Source organism: Nelumbo nucifera, chromosome 4 (genome assembly GCF_055504915.1).
Source record: "Nelumbo nucifera cultivar China Antique chromosome 4, China Antique-T2T, whole genome shotgun sequence".
In the NCBI taxonomy this organism is placed as follows: Eukaryota; Viridiplantae; Streptophyta; class Magnoliopsida; order Proteales; family Nelumbonaceae; genus Nelumbo; species Nelumbo nucifera.
In genome coordinates, this window is record NC_142652.1 from 60,154,711 (window position 1) to 60,174,798 (window position 20,088).

A 20,088-nucleotide genomic window follows, 5' to 3' on the forward strand; every position below is an offset into this window, starting at 1 on the left:
TAGTTGATTTTGTCCAATTAAAGAAGTTTTTGGTTGATAACTTTGAAATTAAAGGCTTCTGACTTATGAAGAATTTCTTGGGTATAGAGGGGGTCTTTATCTCTCAGCTTCAGTCTGTCTTGGATTTTCTAATGAAGGCAAGCAGTAGATTTAGCACATCTTTTCTAAGTATCTCCTTCAGCATGAACTCGTTGATTAATTCATTAAATTTCCTCATGCTGAAGGTGTGTCTTCAGGAACTTGTGCTTCTCGCCCCACAAACTGGGTTATATTAAAATCACCCCCAGCCACCCATTTTTCTGTTTCCCATCCTCTTATATTCAACAATTCCTCCCAAAATTTGGTCTCTCTCTCTCTCTCTCTTTACAATGCAGGACCATATACATTAGAGAAAGACCATCTAAAACCATCCACTTTATCCCTCAATCTGACTGTTACAAATAAACCCAAAAGTAATTTCTCCTCACACTCAAATCTATTTTCATTCCAAATTGTTAGATTGCCATATGCCACCAGCTGCTACCAATGAAGGTACAGATGCCCATTTCTTATTCTGAGAGCTCCAAAGTCTCCTAACCCACTTAGCATTGACCTGCTCTATTTTGGTTTCTTGTAACGTGAGAACCAATGGGTTAACTCTCCTAATGAGATCCCTTCGAATTCTCCTCTTAGCACTCCCTGCACCTCAAACATTCCAACTCACCATCTTAATTGATATCTTAACTGAATACGTAACTACCTGTAAACACCCCCACCAGTTTTAAGTTTCCTTGCTTCACCTTGTTGAATAGGTCTTATTGGATTTAATCCCTAAGGTGGTCAGAATTTCTACTTCAGAACACCTTTTCCTATGACTCTTTGATTTCCCATTGTCCTCTTGCTCTACTAACTGAATACCCAGATAATGTTCAATCCCCTCCACTGCTACAGGTTCACCCATAATTTCTGTTCCCCCTATATCTGCCTCCCCTTGCGTTCCCCCTGTGCCCGCAGTTCCTAATTCCTTCACTTCACCTCAATCAATCCCCAATACACTTTGCAAGATATTCTCCCCCTGAGATTCCTTACTACACTCTTCCATCCACCAGCTCATGTATTCCTCCATCTGCCTCCATATTCTTTCCCCAAGTTCTTTCTCTTGATCCTCACTCTTCTCAGTTCTCACCTAACAACTCTGCTTCTTCCTCATTAAAAACAATTGTGGCATTTGGCAAGCAGCTCAAGGGCACCCATTGTTGCTTATTTTCAACATTCAAATATGCATAACAAAGTGAAATAATTGGAATACAAGAGAGGTAGAGTCATGTGGAGGAGTATAAGAGCTGCAGTAACATGGACACTTTGGGAAGAGAGAAACGCAAGAATTTTCGTTGAAAACAAAAGTAGTAAGGTGGCTTTTGATAGAATGCATAACATCGAGGGCTATTAATTGATAGAATGCATAACATTTAGAGCTGTTTTCAGATTTTTCAGTGGATGGCTTCTATAGGAAATGTAGTTGGAATTGGCTTTGTTTTCATTTTCAAGTTTCTGGATTACTGACTGTAGGAGGGGGAACCCAGGCTCATCAGGTGTAGGAATAGGGGGGCAAATGGATTGGTTCAGATTGAGTCGGGGTCAATGTTCCGAAAATTGTAATCATATTGTAAATTGTAGAAAAAGTAGAATTGAATCGAATTGTGAATCATGTTGTAAATCATAAGATTATTTCTATTTTGTACAAATTGCTCAAAAACTTAAATATACATATGCTAAAAGGCTAAATATGTATAGTAAAATGTGCTACCCTATTTTTAAGATATAAATAAATCAATTTCTAGTAAAGTCTTTAAACCAAGTCACCCTTGACAAAAACTAAATATAATCAAAACAAAATGACAAAGTAGAGAACTAATTCATAATTGAATTGATTTGAATCACAATGAATCATATAAATTGTAAGATTTATGCATGAAATTGTAAGATTCAAACAAAAATATAAGATTTTTGCAGAAAAGTATTCAGACATAGGATTCGAATCGAAACCCTTGGGATTCATGATTCAAATTGTAAATCATATTGTAAGTCGTGAGGTTTTAACAACATCAAATACTTATATTATTTGATGTGATCCGAAGATCCGATTGGATCTCATAAATGGCAATTCAATTCCGAATCCGTTAAGGATGTCAGATATCCACATCTGATCTGAACCGATTCAAATTCTGAAAATTTTAATAAACTATTAAAAGAAAAAACATAACAATTTATATAAAGAAAAACAAATAAGACAAGTATTTTTTCAACTAATTTCATCATATATATATATATTAATATATACATGTCTTTTTATAAAAAAATTATATGAAATATATAATGTTAGATTGGATCGGATCCTTTCAAATCGGATAAAGGGGGTGATCCGAATTTGATCCGATTTTCAATTGACTCCTATTATCTGATCTGATTTGAAAATCTGATAGGGGGTTATCTGAATCTGGAAAAATAGGTTTGGATTCAGGATTTGATTGGATCATGATCTGGTCCATTTACAACCTTATGTAGGAGGTCTGGTCAGAAATGAGTTAGGTCATGTGATGGCATGCTTCTCAGGTCTGATTGGCATTGGGGACTCTTTGAGGGCCAAAGTAATGGCAGTTGTGGAAGGGATCCAAAGCAAAGGAGTTAAATGTGCACAGACTGATTATAGAAGAGGATTCTCAATTAGTGGTTGAGTAGTTACAAAATTAAGGGGATGACCTGTGATATATAAAAATGAGTAAAAAAAGATTAAATTGTTGATCAGGGGTATGAATGTTAGATTTCAATGGGTCCAAAGGACGGCTAATAGTATGGTCAATTTTTAGGCAAAACAAGGGATTGGGAGAATTTAACTGTTTTGGGCTCAGTTGTAATCCTTTTGGTTTTGGAGATAAGCTGCTTTATCTCCATCTGTACCTGTATATCTTTTTTCTTCTTTAATTATGAATGTTGCAGTTTTTGATAAAAAAAAGGAGTAAACATTAGTGAGAGGCTTATTGTGAGGAGTACATAGGTTGATTTGCAAGATGTTGACAAGTTGAGAGGACTGATTTAACTGGGATTGAACTGTTACACTTTGTCCAATTGTTTGGTTTTGGCCTTCCTTCTTTGTCATGCTCACATAGTGATCAATCCGTTTGGCATCAGGGCATTGGTTGGCTTGTTTCCCTGACATAGATTGTTCATCTCTGTTAAACTGGAGTCAGATCCTTTCCTTTCTTCACCCCTCCCTTGCTTCTCTTTCCCACTGTCGACCAATGATCCTTCTCGGTCTTTAACGTCCTTTCTTTGTCTCAGTATCCCATCTCATTTTGTCTTGTTGTCAATTCAATGCAAGTGCTTGTACTGTTTTAGAACCAAAACCCATTCTCAAATAAGAGAATAAATATCCATACAAATTCTCTAGAATTGGCTTGGTTTACAAATTTCCTAAATTCCTCTATTTCCAGATGCTCCAGAAATTCTTCTATTCCTCTTCTTTTCTTTTATTGAACAACTTTTGTTATTGATAAAAAGAATGGATCAATCCATTTTTATATATGATCTATGAAACATCACTCCCTTTGATCATTTTCGTTATAGGGTCAGCCAATCAAGTTTTAAAGAATTAGGGAAAAGTCAGCTGCATTGCTTTTGTAACAGATAGAAGATGGTGAACAACTTGCCAAAAAATGAAGATGATCCTTAGGGTAAATAAAGGGAAGCTGGTTGGAAATTATTCTAACTCCTTATCATGTCAAGTACTTCCTTGCTTTGCAAAACAATTTGATGGATTGGATGCTTAAGTTTGATATTTTGATTAATATTTTACTTTTTGGCCTTAGAATCTTCCAGGCATTTATTTTATGGAAAGTTATGTCTTTTTTGGTCATGTGTTCTGACTCTAGCATTCGTTTATTTGGTGGAAAGTTATGTTTTCTTGAATGTTTTTATGGGAAATGTTTACATACATTTTATCATAGTATGTAAACCACAATTAGTTCTCTGACCATTTTCAGTTTTTTTTTTTTTTCATTTAAGTCAAATGTTTTTGAAACACACATTCTGCTTCCAGGTTTATGCTGTTGATGCTAGCGAGATTGCTGTTCAGGTACTTCCCATAGTTTACTATTATTTTTTTTTGTTCTTAATTTTTTTGTTTGTGACTTTGAACTCTGGGGTACAATATGTAGTCATTGTAGCCCTTCTATGTGTGTTCTTCCCTTATCTTGGTATATTTAACCTTAGATACCAGATAATTTTGGGAAATCTGAATCTCTTATGTTGTAATGGATCTAATGTTTGGCATTGCATTGATCAATTGTCTTATTGATGGAATGTTTCACCAGGCAAATGAAGTTGTAAAAGCAAATAATTTATCTGACAAGGTCATTGTTTTACTTGGACGAGTTGAGGTAATCTCGTAAAATTAATCAGCAAATTTTCTTTTTGGGTAAATTACAAAGACCCCCCTGTACTATGGGGTCAGTGACAAAGACCCCCTGCACTTATTTTTTTTGCAACAAAGGTCCCTCGGAACTTTGGCTGCTAGACAAAGACCCCCTTGCCTTTAAGTCAAATAAGGAACGTGTTAAATTACCAAAATACCCATCAGAACTTTCTGTATTTTCTTTTTATTGCCCTTTTCTCTTAAAAAAATCCTATTTCTCTTAAATTATCAATCCAATCAATAATTCTTAAACTACTTACTGGTGGTGGCCATCCATTACAGTGCGAGTATTAATGATCTTCAGATCAGTCCGCTTCCCTACTGGAGCACCACTGAATGGCTTATTCGTTGAATCTTTTTGGGTGACAGTCAAGCCATGTTGGCAACGAATGGAACTACACCGATTAGCCAGGTTGGTAGGCCAAGCTAGTGGCTGCCAGGGGTGGGGCTTAAAAGATGTGCCATTTTTCCTTTTTCCCAGAGTTCCTCCATTACACAAAGGGAACACTGCTTACTTTCAGTAAGTTCGACTGGGTTATGGAAGCCAGGAAGACGATACTAACCTTGCAGAAAAGCTTTTGTAGGAATTCATGCAAAAACCCATCTCTCTCTCTCTCTCCATGGTATCCGAGAAAAACATGGTTTGGGCATGATGAATGAATTACAGTCAAGAAATCAGCATATAAAATTTGCATCTAAAAACAGGTCCACCTCCACAAATCCTCTTTGCATTCCATGAAAAATGTACTTTGAAACAAAAGCATGTCCTCTACTGCACTAATCTGTGGACTGTTGACGGAGACCCCTTTGGCTGGGATTGTAGTAGAATCTGGTGCTTACAGCTGATTGGCCTGTCCTCTACTGCACTAATTAGGACCAGAGGAAGATGAAGAAGAAAGCGAAAAGGAGAACTTGCTTTGTTGGGATTTTTGAGCACCACAACAGCTTTCCCATCCAGAAGGTTTCTGGGAAAGGGAATGGAAGGAATGGGATATTCACAGGTGGGCCTTTTCTTTTCTCTGCTCTTTCACACATATTTCATCTCAAACAAAAAATATCAGCAAAGATGTAATCAGAACCTAAGTCAATTTCTCAGTGAATCATAAAAAGAACTAATGGAGGTTAAGCTTGATGAAACTCTAGATAGACGTCTTTAACCTCTCTCCTAAAGCAGGGAAGTGCCATTGCATTTCCCCTTTCTTCCGCTCCTGGTGGTGAAATTTCTGGTTTTGCTTCCTGTGAAAGAAGATGCTTCCCTTGTTCTCCTACTTTACACAAAAGACAAGCATAATTCCAAATTCCAATCCATCTTCCCACCTCCCCTAGGTTATCCAAAAGAATGCTAGAAATTTCAATGATATCAAATCTCTTCGTATCAGCAACCTTCGTTTATTCTTGGCGATTTCTTGTTTTAGTGCATGTCAGCTTTTAGCTTGTACACTACTTTTGCCTCTTCAGTTCAATATGGTGCTTCTTACTCGCTGACTTTTGTGTATTAATATCTGGAAGGAAAGGGCATGAAGACAGGATCTTGCTGGAAAACTAGTGCCGTTGAAGAAAGGGAGGTTGCAGCGGCAATATTTGGTGGAAAATACCGTTAGCCTCCGTTTCCTCGTTAATGTGAAATAAATTAGAAAAGGGTAGTTTGGGCATTTAAAAAAATTAAACGGTCAGATGAGAATCTTTTTCAAAGTTAACTGATGGAATGCTAATGGAAGGGGGGGTCTTTGTCTAACGGCTAAAGTTCAGGGGGTCTTTGTCACTGACCTTATAGTACAGGGGGGTCCTTGTAATTTACCCTTTCTTTTATTCTGGGAAACCATTGTTTATTTTAACAATCTGTTGCTTATGCTTGCATTTGGAAGTTCACCTGCAGTTATGTCTGGAACCTATCACTGAAGTTGTTCACTCTAGACACTGACTGTGTTTGGTTTGAAAGAAAAGTAAGGGAAACCTCCTCCTTAATTGACTTAATTTCCCTTCCTTTCCTTTCAAACCAAAGACAGCCTAAAGCTCTGTGTTACATTCCCGGTTAAGACGTAACTGCAATTTGTCTTCTTTGAGGGAGACAGGGCCTCCTCAAATCGATTTCTTACAACTGTCTCCTAAAAACCTGGCCCCACCATGCCCCCTTATCCCAACTCAATGCAATCACTTCCTAATGACATAACTGACCAGCATTGACCCACTATTACCATAAGTCTCCTCAACCACTAGTATCTATTATGACTATTTACAAGAATACCTCCTGATTACCTTGACCCATTAGCCCACTTTTTAGACACATAACACACCGATAATCTATATGATGATGCAACGACTATGGGCCAACAAGTCTTCTGAGCGTCCAACCATTCACATTTGAGAGTCATTCTCAATCTCTATTCTTTGTTACACCCATTGCCCTCCTTCCACTAAGGCTCTAACATCAGAAGTTCAGAAGTGAGAATCCACCATAGGTATATTTGAGGTTGCCTCTGACCAGGAGCAGCATTGATTCAAATTGGTTTCATGACAAATCTCGTGTTCCTGCTGTATGTATTTTACTACTAACTGTTGTTTTCAGCCTTGAAGGTGATTCCTCTTGATGCTGGAGCCTTTGATGGCCTGGAAGTTTACTACTGGAAGAAGAAAATAAACTCAAATACATACTAAAGCCCAATCTCATAACCAAGGCCAAACCCATATTTAGGTCCATATCAATTTCCAATCCATGTCCATATACCTTTTTCTGATAACTACCAATTTTGCTAATTATAAACAGTACATATGTACGCATTTACATACATCCTTGGAGAGAATATATATGTACCAGTGTTTAGAAAACCGGACCGGACCAGCCGGTTGAACTGGCCGAACCATGACCCAGGACCTTGACCAGTTTGGTCACACCCCAATAACTTGACTAGCTCAAAACCCAGTGAAAACCAGCTGATGGGCCGGTTTAACTGGAAAACCGGTGAACCGGTCCCGGTTTCATGAAACCGCCCGGGTCCATGCATTGACTTGAGAGGCCAAAAGTATTGGTCTTAACCTCACTGCATTGATAACAGAGATATTTTTTTTGATCAGCTTGATAACAGCGATATTAGATATGGATAATATGCCCTCCTTTTCTCTCTAAGCCTTTTATGTTATCTTTGTCTACAATAACCTGCGGATTATTTTCATGTGTCCGTTCTTTTTCTGGTGCTGATAATTGTAGGATGTTGAAATTGAGGAAGAGGTTGATGTTATAATATCAGAGTGGATGGGCTACATGCTTCTGTATGAGGTGATTATTGTACTTCTTATATTCTTGACTTCAAGGTTTATAATGTTGATGTCGGTGGAAATGTTGGTCATGCAAATATAAGAAACATGTTGGAAATGTCGGAAATATTGTAAAAATTATAGACATGGTGGAAACATTGTAAAATATGCAAAATATAGAATGATATTTCTTTTGATAAGTAATGAGATAAGTTTTATTAATAGAGAATTAATGCAATTACAAGCTTCCCATGGAGAGGCACGAGCTGCGTCCTCTCCTAACAGCAGGAAGAAAGACAAAAAGAAAACAGAAAACAGGAAACAGATTCAATCTACAATTGAGCCCAATATAAGCTTTCCCTGTTTACTCCTTATTTAGCAAGACCATCAGCCATAGAGTTTTGCTGACCTCCCCACCCATTGTATTCTCACTGTCAAGCTCCTTGGCAGGCAGTTGAATTTTTTAATTTCATTCTTAAAACACCACACTATAGAGTCCGGGTTTTGTAGCTATCCCACTACCACCTTGGAGTCCCCTTCTATTATCAGATGTTCCACACCTATCTGCACAACTAGCTGTACTCCTTGGATAGCAGCTGCAAGTTCCACCCTAGTAGAGTTTCCAGCTCCTATGGGCCCCGAGTAAATAAGAACCACATTCCTAGCCTCATTCCTCAGTACCCCTCCCACCCCTGATGGACCTGGATTACCAAGACTACTTCCATTGAAGTTCAGCTTCAAAAATTTTCAGGAGGTGGTTCCCAAGTCAAACTCACTTTAGTCTTTCTAGATGAACAATTAACCACTGCTAATCAATTCCTCCCAATATCATTAAATGAGAAATGATGGAATAGGTCCAGTGATTTTAGCCATAAGATCACCCTATTTAGAATGCAGTCCTTCATCTCTTCTAAGTTTCTCTCCTTCTCTTGGAAGGTTCTGGTATTCTTTTCTTCCCACATGGACCAGATCAGCGCTGCTCTTGAACACCTCCACATAATTCTTCCTCTTCTGTGCTGCCAAGGGAAGAAAGCAGGATAAAAAATCAAGCTTGCATCCGCTGGCCTAACCAACCTGCACCCAAACAATGAGAAGAGCCACTCCCATAACTCTGCAGTAAAATAACAGGAAATTAGTAGATGGTTACAGTCCTCACCATGTGACTTGCAAAGGATACACCAAGAAGGTGAGAGACAAAGATAAGGTCTTCTCTTTTGTAGAAAGTCTAAGGTGTTTATTTTCCCATAATGCACTTTCCCAACAAAAAGCCATAACCTTGGGGGGAACAGGCCTACACCAAATTGAGTAATGGATTTAAAGAAAGAAGCGCAAGAGAAGGATCCATTTGGCTTGGGTGTCCAGATCCGTTTATCGGGTTCAGAAGGGTCCAAACACACTGTATCAAGTAGGCTTAGCAAATTTGTTAGGGACACAATTTCCTCTTCCCTTAGACCTCTACGAAACCCAAAATCCCAATTCGGTGTTAATGGATTATTCGTAAAGGAGCAAAACTTTGACACAGACTCCTTTTTGTACCTTGAAACAGAGAACAAAGAAGGGAACAGGTCCTTCAATGGAGCCTCTCCAACCCAAGTATCCCCCCAAAAAAGAACAAAGTTACCATTACAAACATCATACCTGACAAAACTGAGAAACTGAGGAAGGATGCCATGAATAGCTTTCCAAGGTGTTGCCAAGGTTGCCCGCTGTGACACTCTAGCATCCCACCCATTATCTGAGCGACCATGAATACTACCCACCACCTCATGCCAGAGCTTCTCTCTCTCCACTGGCCACCTCCACAACCACTTCCCCAGTAGTGCTTTATTTTTTTTAATCAAATTCCCTGACCCCAATCCCCCCTATTCTTTATTCTAGTATACCACTTCCCATTTTATCAAGTGATCCTTCTTACTTTCTCCCGGCTCCCAGAGAAAATCTCTCATCACCTTCTCTAGCTTCTTAGCTTCCCTAGGTGGTATCCTAATCACAGATAGGAAATAAGTTGGTAGGTTAGCTAATGTGGCTCTTATCAATGTGATTCTTCCCCCCAAAGAAATATAGTTTTTCCTCCAAGAAGTCAACTTCTTTTGAAACCTCTCCACCACTAGACACCAAAAACTACTTTCCCCAGGGTTTGCCCCTAACGGAAGCCCCAAGTAGGTCATAGGCCAAGACGAGATAGAACACTCTAAGCTTCTTGCTATAGCCTCCACCTGACTGTCCTCCAAGTTAACCCCGGCTACACAACTCTTCCCAAAGATGACACTTAGATTTGACACCCTCTCAAAATTCCTAATAAGATCCTTAAGATTTCTCACTTTCTCAATATTGCCCCCTTGACAAAAAATCAAAATATCATCTGCAAATTGGAGATGGGTGACCGGAATACCATCCCTACCTATCCTCCACCCTTTAATCACTTCTTCTCTGTCAGCCTTTGGGATCATTCTACTAAGCACCTCTGCTATTAGAGTGAAGAGGAAAGGTGATAGAGGGTCCCCTTGCCTGATACCTCTACAAGCTGGGAAGAAGTCCTTCACCACTCCATTAACCAGGACAGAGTAATGACATGAATTCACACATCCAAAAATCCAACTACAGCACTTATTCCCGAAGCCACAACTTCTCATTACTTGTACCAAGAAGTGCCAGTCCACCATGTCATAGGCCTTCTCTAGATCCAACTTACAAACAAAGTCTCTTCTTTTCGACCTCCTCATATCTCCACACACTCCCTAGCAATTAGGATCTGATCTACTATTAGTCTCCCTTGAACAAATGCCCCTTGGGCTTGGCTTATTTGGGATGGGAGAACTACTTTCAGCCTCAAAGACAACACCTTAGCCAAGATTTTGTAAGTGCTAGTTACCAAACTAATTGGCCTGTAATCCTTAGGTTGGATAGCATCTGGTTTCTTATGGACTAAGGCCAAAAAGGTGGCATTGACTCCCGAGCTTACTATATGATTCTCGGCAATTTCCTTAACAGCGTCACATAAATCCTCTTTCAAAATGTCCCAACAATCTTGGTAGAAAGCCATAGTAAAACCATTGGACCTGGCGCCTTAGATCTATCCATCATGAAAACTGCCCTCCTGATCTCCTCTTCTTCAATGTTCCTTTCTAACCACCTTGCTTTTTCTCCATCTAACCTCGGCAATTCCAATCCTTCTATAGGCACCCTCTCATTCAATGTCCTTCTAAAGACAACTTTAAAATGGTCTACAAAGGTCCTAGCTATCTCCTCCTGATTGGTAATTACCTGCCCTTCTACCTCTAATCTATCCACTAAGTTCTTCCTCCTACCATTTGCCAACTCATGAAAGAATCTAGTATTCCCATCTCCCTCCTTAATCCACTTATGCCTTGATTTCTGCCTCCAACAAATGTCTTCTTTGAGTAGAACCTTTTCTAGATCCTTTTTCAATTGCCTTCTTGATTCTCTATCCTGCCCACTCAACAAGCCTTGGTCTTCCCTCTCATCCAGCTTTTCAATTTGTGTGAATAAGTTCAGCTTTTGTTCCTCTACCCTACGAAAATAATCTTTATTCCACTCCTTCAACTTGACTCTCAGTCTCTTATATTTTATGAAATGATAAAAGAAGCATAGTGACATCTTTTCAAATTATCTTGTTTGAAATGATTAAACAAAAGCTAAGAAACTAAGGTTATTGTTATGATTCGGCCTGCCTTGGAGTTCTATTTGTCTGAGATCGGTTATGTAGAAAGAGGTAGAAAGGTGGAAGAGAGAGAGAAAGAGAAAAGGAGAAAGTTTGGTTCGAACTAGAAGTCTCAAGAAGATTGCCTCCATTCGGCCTGACAATGCTTTTTATTATTAAAATAATTGAAAAGACATATGTGCCCTTATTTAAGGAAGGAGCACTGGTTCTAACACAACATTACAGATCAGCAACCTTAATCTGGGTATAAGGACAGAAATACCCCTACACTAACATTCCCCCTCAAGCTGGTTACATATATAGTCCACTCTTCCCCGACTCAAGCCTTTTGTAAATAAGTTAGCCCACTGGTTTCCTGTATTAACATATGTAGTGTCTAGCTCTCCATTCAGCACCTTCTCCCTCATAAAGTGACAGTCAACTTCAATGTGCTTGGTTCTTTCATGAAACATCGGATTAGAGGAAATATGAATTGCAGCCTGATTGTCACAATAGAGCTTCATTGGAGTATTGATGTTGTACCCTACTTCTTGTAGAAGGTTCCTTAGCCACCCTAGTTTACAAGCAGTGTGCGCCATAGCCCTATATTCTGCTTCTGCACTACTTCTTGCCACGACCGTCTGCTTCTTACTTTTCCATGTCACCAGGTTACCTCCCAGGAAAGTGCAATAGCCTGTGGTAGATTGCCTATCAGACATAGAACCGGCCCAGTCAACATCAGAATACCCTTCTATTTCAAGTTTTCCGCTACTCTTGTATATCAGACCGCGACCTGGAGCCCCTTTTAAATATCTCACAATTCTCAGAACTGCATTCCAATGAGGAATCAGAGGTTTCTGCATGAACTGGCTTACCACACGAATCGCAAATGAGATGTCTGGTCTAGTAATGGTTAGGTAGTTCAGTTTACCCACAAGTCGTCGGTATCTGCCAGGGTCTTCAAACACTTCACCCATATCACTGCTTAGCCTGGTATTTGTATCCATAGGTGTTTCAGTTGGTTTAGCACCCGACAAGCCTGTTTCTTCCAGCAAATCAAGCACATATTTCCTCTGGCACAGATTAATACCATACTTGGATCTTGCTACCTCTATCCCCAAGAAATATTTCAGTTTACCAAGATCCTTTGTATGAAAATGATCTTGCAGATAAGTCTTCAGCCTATCAATACTCATGTTATCATTCCCAGTAATAACAATATCATCTACATACACCACCAACAGTATTTTTCCTCCTGGAGAGTCATGACTAAATACAGAATGATCAACTTTGCACTGTTTCATACCAAACTTCTTTACTACATCACTAAACCTACCAAACCATGCTCGAGGAGACTGTTTAAGCCCATATATAGCTTTCCTTAGTCTGCACACCTTACCATCCTCCCCCTGAGCTACAAACCCTAGAGGTTGCTCCATGTAGACCTCCTCGAGTAAGTCACCATGCAAAAAGGCATTCTTGATATCAAGCTGATATAGCGGCCAATCATACATGGCTGCAAGAGAGATGACAACACGAACTGACCCTATCATAGCAACTGGGGAGGTCTCTGTGTAGTCAATACCATAGGTTTGGGAGTATCCTTTTGCAACCAATCGCGCTTTCAGGCGTTCAACACTACCTTCACGCAGATACTTAACCGTATAAACCCATTTACAGCCAACAACTTGCTTCCCAGGAGGAAGAGCGGTGAGGTCCCAAGTATGATTATGATGAAGGGCAGAGAGTTCTTCTTTCATTGCTCGGCACCACCCTGGAGAGGCAAGGGCTTCCTAGACATCCTTAGGGACAACAACTAATGATATCAAGGTGACAAACTGGCGATGGGAGGCGGAAAGGTGAGTAAGTGAAACATAATTAGAAATAGGATGAAGGGTGCAAGTACGTTTACCTTTCCGCAAGGCAATGGGGAGATCAAGCTCAGATGCTGAGTGCGGGTCTTGTGCCGGATCTGTCGACGGAGATGTAGCAGCTGGTACGCGTGGGTGATGTGTATACACATGACGCATAGGTGGGCGTTCAACAGGTGGTGGCACTGGAGGCAAGGGTTTGGTCACGGATGGAACAAGGGGAAGAGGGTCGGCAACGGGAAGTGGAAGAGGAGGAGGTGGTGAGGAGGAAGAAGCATCACCGGACCCCAAAAAGAACGGAGTAAACTCAAAGAAGGTGACATTAGCACACACAAAGGACCGTCGAGAACTAGGATGGTAACACCTATACCCTTTCTGGGTCGGAGAATAGCCAAGGAAGATGCACTTGAGAGAACGGGCATCAAACTTGTCATTCCCGGGACCCGGATTATGGACGAAGCAAACACACCCAAATACCCTAGGCGTAAGAGGAAACAAAGACAAATTGGGAAACAAGACCGTAAACGGAGAACGACCATCAAGGATGAACGTGGGCATCCGATTAATCAGAAAGCAAGAGGTAAGCACTGCATCACTCCAAAAGGGTTTGGGAACATTCATGTGATGCATTAGGGATCGTGCTGTTTCCAGGAGATGGCGATTCTTTCTCTCATCCACCCCGTTTTGTTGTGGGGTGTAGGTACATGAGGTCTGATGTATAATGCCGTGTTGGTCCAAGTATTCTTGAAATGATGAGGATAAATATTTACGGCCATTATTAGAACAAAAAACTTTAATGTGGGTACCAAATTGATTATGAATCTCAACATAAAATTTCTGAAAAATGGTAAACAATTCACTTCTTTCTTTCATTAGATAGAGCCACGCCATCCTTGAAAAATCATCTACAAAAATGACAAAATATCTATATCCATTATATGACATCACTTTATAAGGACCCCAAACATCGGAATGAATTAAAGAAAAAGGACTCGACACACGGTTATCAACCCTAGAACTAAAGGGAACACGATGGTGTTTCCCAAACTGACACGACTCACAATCCAAAACAGAAAGTTGACTCAAAGACGGAACCAAAGACTTCATAACTTTTAGTGGCGGATGACCAAATCGGCAGTGCCACTGGAGAGGAGAAAGGGATGACTGGAGAGCTGTTGAAGTTCTACCACCACCGTCAAGATAATACAGTCCACCAGCTTCATGCCCTCCACCAATCTTCATCACCGTCTTGAGATCCTGAAAAACACACATAGAAGGATAAAAGGTAATGGAGCAGTTAAGTGATTTGGTCAGCTTACTAACAAACATAAGATTAAAAGGCAATTTAGGAACATACAAAACTGAGGAGAGGGATACAGGGTCTAGGTCAACATTACCAACACCACAAATTGAGGATGTGGAACCATTAGCAAGGGTGACAGATTGTGATGTTGAGCAATGAGATAAGGAAGAAAACACACCTGGAGTTCCAGTCATGTGATCGGAGGCTCCAGAGTCAATGATCCAGGGATTAGGTGTGGATGCTAGACAAGCCATACCTAAGTGAGCGAAAGTTGCCGTGTTCTGCTGTGATTGGATAAACCTCTCATATTCATCACGAGGAACACTCACAATTTCCTTCACGGGACCATCTGTGGATGTAGGAGGTATCTGATCAGATGAATGATTCTCCTGTCTAAAGCTGGAACTGGAGTCACTAGTCGTAGCATGATTGGCCCAGGTTGAGGGTGGACCATGTAGATCATAACAATAGTTAATGGTATGCCCATCCATACCACAATGAGTGCACTTCCTCGGGCCTGAGCCACGTCCTCTACCACGGGCTCCCCTTGAATCTCTGCCCCCAGTACGACCACCACCACGATTATAAGTAGGCCCATCATTGCTACTTCGGCCATACATAGGACCACTTCTACCACCACGGCCAGACTGAGCTCCACGAGCTCCACCTCTAGCACCACAGCCTCTCGATACAACAAAGGCAGATCTATCGGAGATATTAGAGTTCTCAATAGATCCGGTAGAAATCCTCCGGAGTCGAGCAAATACCTCTTCTAAAGATGGGAGAGCTGATCCTCCTAATATCTGAGCCTGTACTGGTTCATATTCAGACTTCAGTCCCACCAAAAATCTAGTCACTTCAAGCTGTTTTCTCTGTTGTTGCTGAATCTTGACATCAAAAGTGAGAGGGTGATAGACATTCAACTCATTACGTATGTTTCTCATGTTGGCATAGTACTCCTCAAGACTCTGATTGCCCTGTAGCAGATTAAAGTACTCTTGATACAACTGATACATTCTAGTTGTATTGTCTTGTCCCGAATATAATTTCTTCGCTTGGTCCCACACATCTTTGGCAGTGTCAAGAAACATGAAGTTTACACTAATCCTAGGTTCCATACTATTCCACAACCATGTGATGATCTGAGCATCCTCTTGCTCCCAGTCTTCATACTCTATGAGAGTCAGTGGAGGGTTTCTCTTCTCTTATGTGTTTTACCTTCTTCTTTTGCCTTCAAAAAGACTTCGACGGATTTAACCCAAGGCACATAATTCTCTCCATTTAGTTTAATGGAGGTCATCTGAACATTCAGGTAGTCTGTAGACACCATCACATTAGGTTTACAATCATAGTTATCTCCCATTCTGTTATCACCGATTCTGCACACTTGCTGAATTCTATTACCATTGAATTCTGCACACTGCACACAACTAGATCACACTCGTTACACTGATTTCAGTACTTGTTGTTGCTGAAAAGTGTGCTCTTTACACCACAAACCCTACTCCTACGGCTACCTGAAATCTCACCACTATATGATCACAACTCTTCCTTCGAAATACACAAAAACAGCATAAACCCTAGCACACTACTGTCTGAAACCCCAGCATATGATCTGAAACACACTTCCTATTTGATCCATAACAGATATCATGCACAGAAATCTCTTACCTTATCACTGAAGGAACAACCACACGAGCAGGAAATCAGTCCACACAAGACAACCACTGCACCACACAGATCGACCCTCTATTCTTCATTGATTAGGGGAGGGCGATCTTAGAAACCATAGCAACCGACCACATACGACCCGACTGGATGCATAGAAACCTCCAAGGGAAGAGGGCGATCACTCCTTTTCAGCCCTTTCCCTTATCTCCAGTTGAATGCAGAAAAATCAAGAGAAACCCTAGATAGGGTGCGCAGAGAATAGAAATCTAGACAGATTCAAGTTGCTCTGATACCATGTTATGATTCGGCCTGCCTTGGAGTTCTATTTGTCTGAGATCGGTTATGTAGAAAGAGGTAGAAAGGTGGAAGAAAGAGAGAAAGAGAAAAGGAGAAAGTCTGGTTCGAACTGGAAGTCTCAAGAAGATTACCCCCATTCGGCCAGACAATGCTTTTTATTATTAAAATAATTGAAAAGACATATGTGCCCTTATTCAAGGAAGGAGCACTGGTTCTAACACAACATTACAGATCAGCAACCTTAATCTGGGTATAAGGACAGTAATACCCCTACGCTAACAGTTATATACAGAAGAATATGTTCTGAGGTTAACCTGTAAATCTTTCGATTCAGTGCTTCATGATAGAATGAGTTAAATCAAAATTTCAACTCAGAGAAAATGTAAATGGTTGTAATAGATCAACCAAATAATTTATTACACAAACTAAAAACTAATATTTAACTTCATGTTTGAAATAAATATTAGGCTAGCTCAAAGTGGTAATTGTAAATTAGGTGGACAATAAATTGTTACTTCACATATCTACAATATTGTCACCAAATTATGTTATAATATTATTTGTTAGACTCCACATGGTATTGGTAGTGTTCACTGGGGAATATGTTGGTTCCAGTAAAATTTCATGTCGCTAACCATTGAAGTGGAAATGGAAATAAGTCGTGTAAACTATCTCTTGTACTGCACAAATTGCTGGTAGTGTTAATTGGGGAAATGTCTATTCCAGTAAAATTTCGTGTTGCTACCCATGGAAATGGAAATATGTTGTTAGGGAAATTAGGAACATTTTAAACCATGCCTGGCTTAAATTGAAACATTTTACACCTTGGTACAGATGCAATTTCTCATACTCTATACTACTCCGTATCTTTTGCTTTACCTTTGTTGTTTTGTCTGTAGAGTATGCTGGGGAGTGTAATTACTGCAAGAGATCGTTGGCTTAAACCTGGAGGACTTATTCTTCCTTCACATGCCACGGTATTATTATTGTTATTTCTGACATACTATTGTTTTTGATCAGTAAGAATACAAAATTTATTGAAATTTATGAATAATATGTTCAAGTACAATAATAAAGAGGTCTATGTAGACTAGAAAGCTATCTACACTCGAGTATCTTATACAATAGGTTCCCTTGGCACCTCCCCCCAGAACAGTTGATCCATATTTACCTCCTGCCTTGGTAAGACATCAACTGTATTGTATGCATTCCTAGGCACCCATGAAACGTAACCATGAAATTGGCAGTCTGCTTTCTAACTAACCTTAACATATATCTGTATATCTGTGTTCCTTGAGTCTCCAAATCCAATTGGACCTGAATAGAGAGCCATTAGAGCTCCATCTGTTGTCTGAACAATCCCCTAATGCCTAAATTCTCTTGATATCCAAGGCTGCAACCATCAAAAGTCATTTTATTTCTTTGAGAATCAGGGGTCTGTAATGGAAGCCTTATTCTATGTATAGCTGATGATGATGATCTGGCCACTAGTTTTCATTTCTAGAAATAGCATCATATGAGACTTCATCAAAGCAAGGCAGTGCTTTTATCCAATGCACCACCCTTTCCATGATTGTTCTATTAAACTTCCCTAGCTGGGCACTTGTCTTCAAAGATCCTCTTATTCCTTTCTTCAGATGTGGTCCACGATATAGCTGCTCTCGTAAACCTCCATTGTGACTTACCTCTTTTCCTTATTGGAGAAAAGAAAAAATGGTTGAACAAGCTCCACAGAGCAGCTGGGGGATTCCTTGGTGTCTGGAAGTCTTACAGCTTGCTCTACAGGGAAAACACATTAGTAGAAACACACCAATTTAGTCTTTTTTTTGGAGGTTGTATGGTATAGGACCATCCCAAATAACTTTAACGGGAAAATCATGAGGCAAAGTAGGACCAATAGCAAGGACATCAAAAAAAAAAAAAGAAGCACAAAAGAAACCTTAGAAACAGTAGCTGTCTATATTCTACAATTGCTTCTTGATCCATCCAAAGAAAGCCAACCAAAGAGGCAAAGACTCAAGAAGGGAAGAAATCTCACACAATTTCTCATCATTGAGTTCTCTCCTCAAATCAAGATTCCAAGACAGACCCTGATTATATACTGCAAGTCTACAAGACATTCAGATACCAAGGAAATTTATCTTTAAAAGGTAGGCCCCCTATGAAAGGTTATGCCAAAACTTGGTTCTATCCCTTGAATAGAGTCAATAGACCTCCACCCTCTGTGCTAGATAAGCTCAGGAAGTAAAGGGAATACATCTTTCCATGGAGCTTCAAAAGTGGATCTGATCTCCAAAGCTCGCATCCCATCCATCAGTTATCATGCCATGAGTGCTTCTAATTACTGCATGCCACAGAGCTGATAAAAAAAAGTGCCACAGGCCACAGGCTATGATCATCTCCACAGCCATTTACCCAATAATGCTTTATTTTTTTTAACACCAATTTTGAAAAAAAAACACAAAAAATTATGTGGGGTATTGGTACTTTGTACCTCCGTTGTCAGTCCTTATACATTAGTTGTAGAGAGACTGGGCCGAATGGGCCCTAGTGAATCATTATGTTATCTTTTGTTTTTATTTGTTATGAGTGTTAATGGGCCTTGTCTTTATGGGCCTGTTAACTTTTCTTATTTTATTTTTAAGTATGATTATGAGCTGGACGCCCCATTAAGGGCAGATTAGTAATTGTCCTTATAAGTTTAATAAAAGATTAGAGGAGAAGAGGAAAATGGACCAAACTATCTTCTTCCTCTCCCTTCTTCTTCATCTTCTTCTTCCTTTTCTGTACTGTTTCTCTTCTTTCTTCTCACCTTTTCACCTATAATCTAAGATTTATTTTTCTGATTTATTGGACTGAATCACATCTAAATCCATTATCATATTTCTTAGTTTAACCGACACTGAATGCCTATCCACCAACTCCAAATCCTTATTAACTTCAATATTCCACAAAGTTAGTATTCCCCTTGGTGTACCCCCATGATGGTGCACCATACTTGCTCTGTAGTTTTTTCTTTTCTTTAAACTCAAAACCATATTTACTAGATAGTTTCTAATTGTATGAAGCTAATTTCTGTTTCTTTTGAGATAGGCAAAAGAGGAACTTTTGATCATCATCATCATCACCCCATGCCTTATCCTAACTATTTGGGGTTGGCTACATGAATCCTGTTTCACCAATCTGTTTTATTTAAAACCATATCCACTGCTAAATTATTAGTGCCATAATCATTTCTTACCACTTCTACCCATGTCCTTTTTGGTGTACCCCTAGCTCTTTTAGTCCCTTTAACTTGTAAGAAATCACTTCTTCTAACGGGAGCTGTTGGTGGCCTTCTATGCACATAACCAAACCATCTTTGTCTACTCTCATTTTATCACCTATTGGAGCTACTCTTAGGTTCCTATGGATGACTTCATTCCTAATCCTATCCTTTGTAGTTTTTCCACTCATCCATCTTAGCATTCACATTTCTGCCACTCCCAAATCAGGACCCATATTCATGTGGGTTTGGCAAAAGTTTTAATGCTGGCTGCCAACCTGACGCAATCCTTCTCCTTTTTCCAGGCTTGGGACCGGC

General features: G+C 39.8%; 1 protein-coding gene across 2 annotated transcripts in view; it reads left to right on the top strand.

Moving 5' to 3' along the window:
* Positions 1 to 20,088, top strand: part of PRMT6 (protein arginine methyltransferase 6) — a 75,172-nt gene that overhangs the window by 14,191 nt on the left and 40,893 nt on the right. The window contains exons 4-7 of one of the 2 annotated variants that reach the window (XM_010281182.3): positions 4,076 to 4,111; positions 4,350 to 4,415; positions 7,656 to 7,724; positions 17,405 to 17,482. In XM_010281182.3, the coding sequence (XP_010279484.1) occupies positions 4,076 to 4,111; positions 4,350 to 4,415; positions 7,656 to 7,724; positions 17,405 to 17,482 (249 nt within the window). The remainder of the gene's footprint in view (positions 1 to 4,075; positions 4,112 to 4,349; positions 4,416 to 7,655; positions 7,725 to 17,404; positions 17,483 to 20,088) is intronic. The other variant, XM_010281183.3, reaches the window with a different exon arrangement.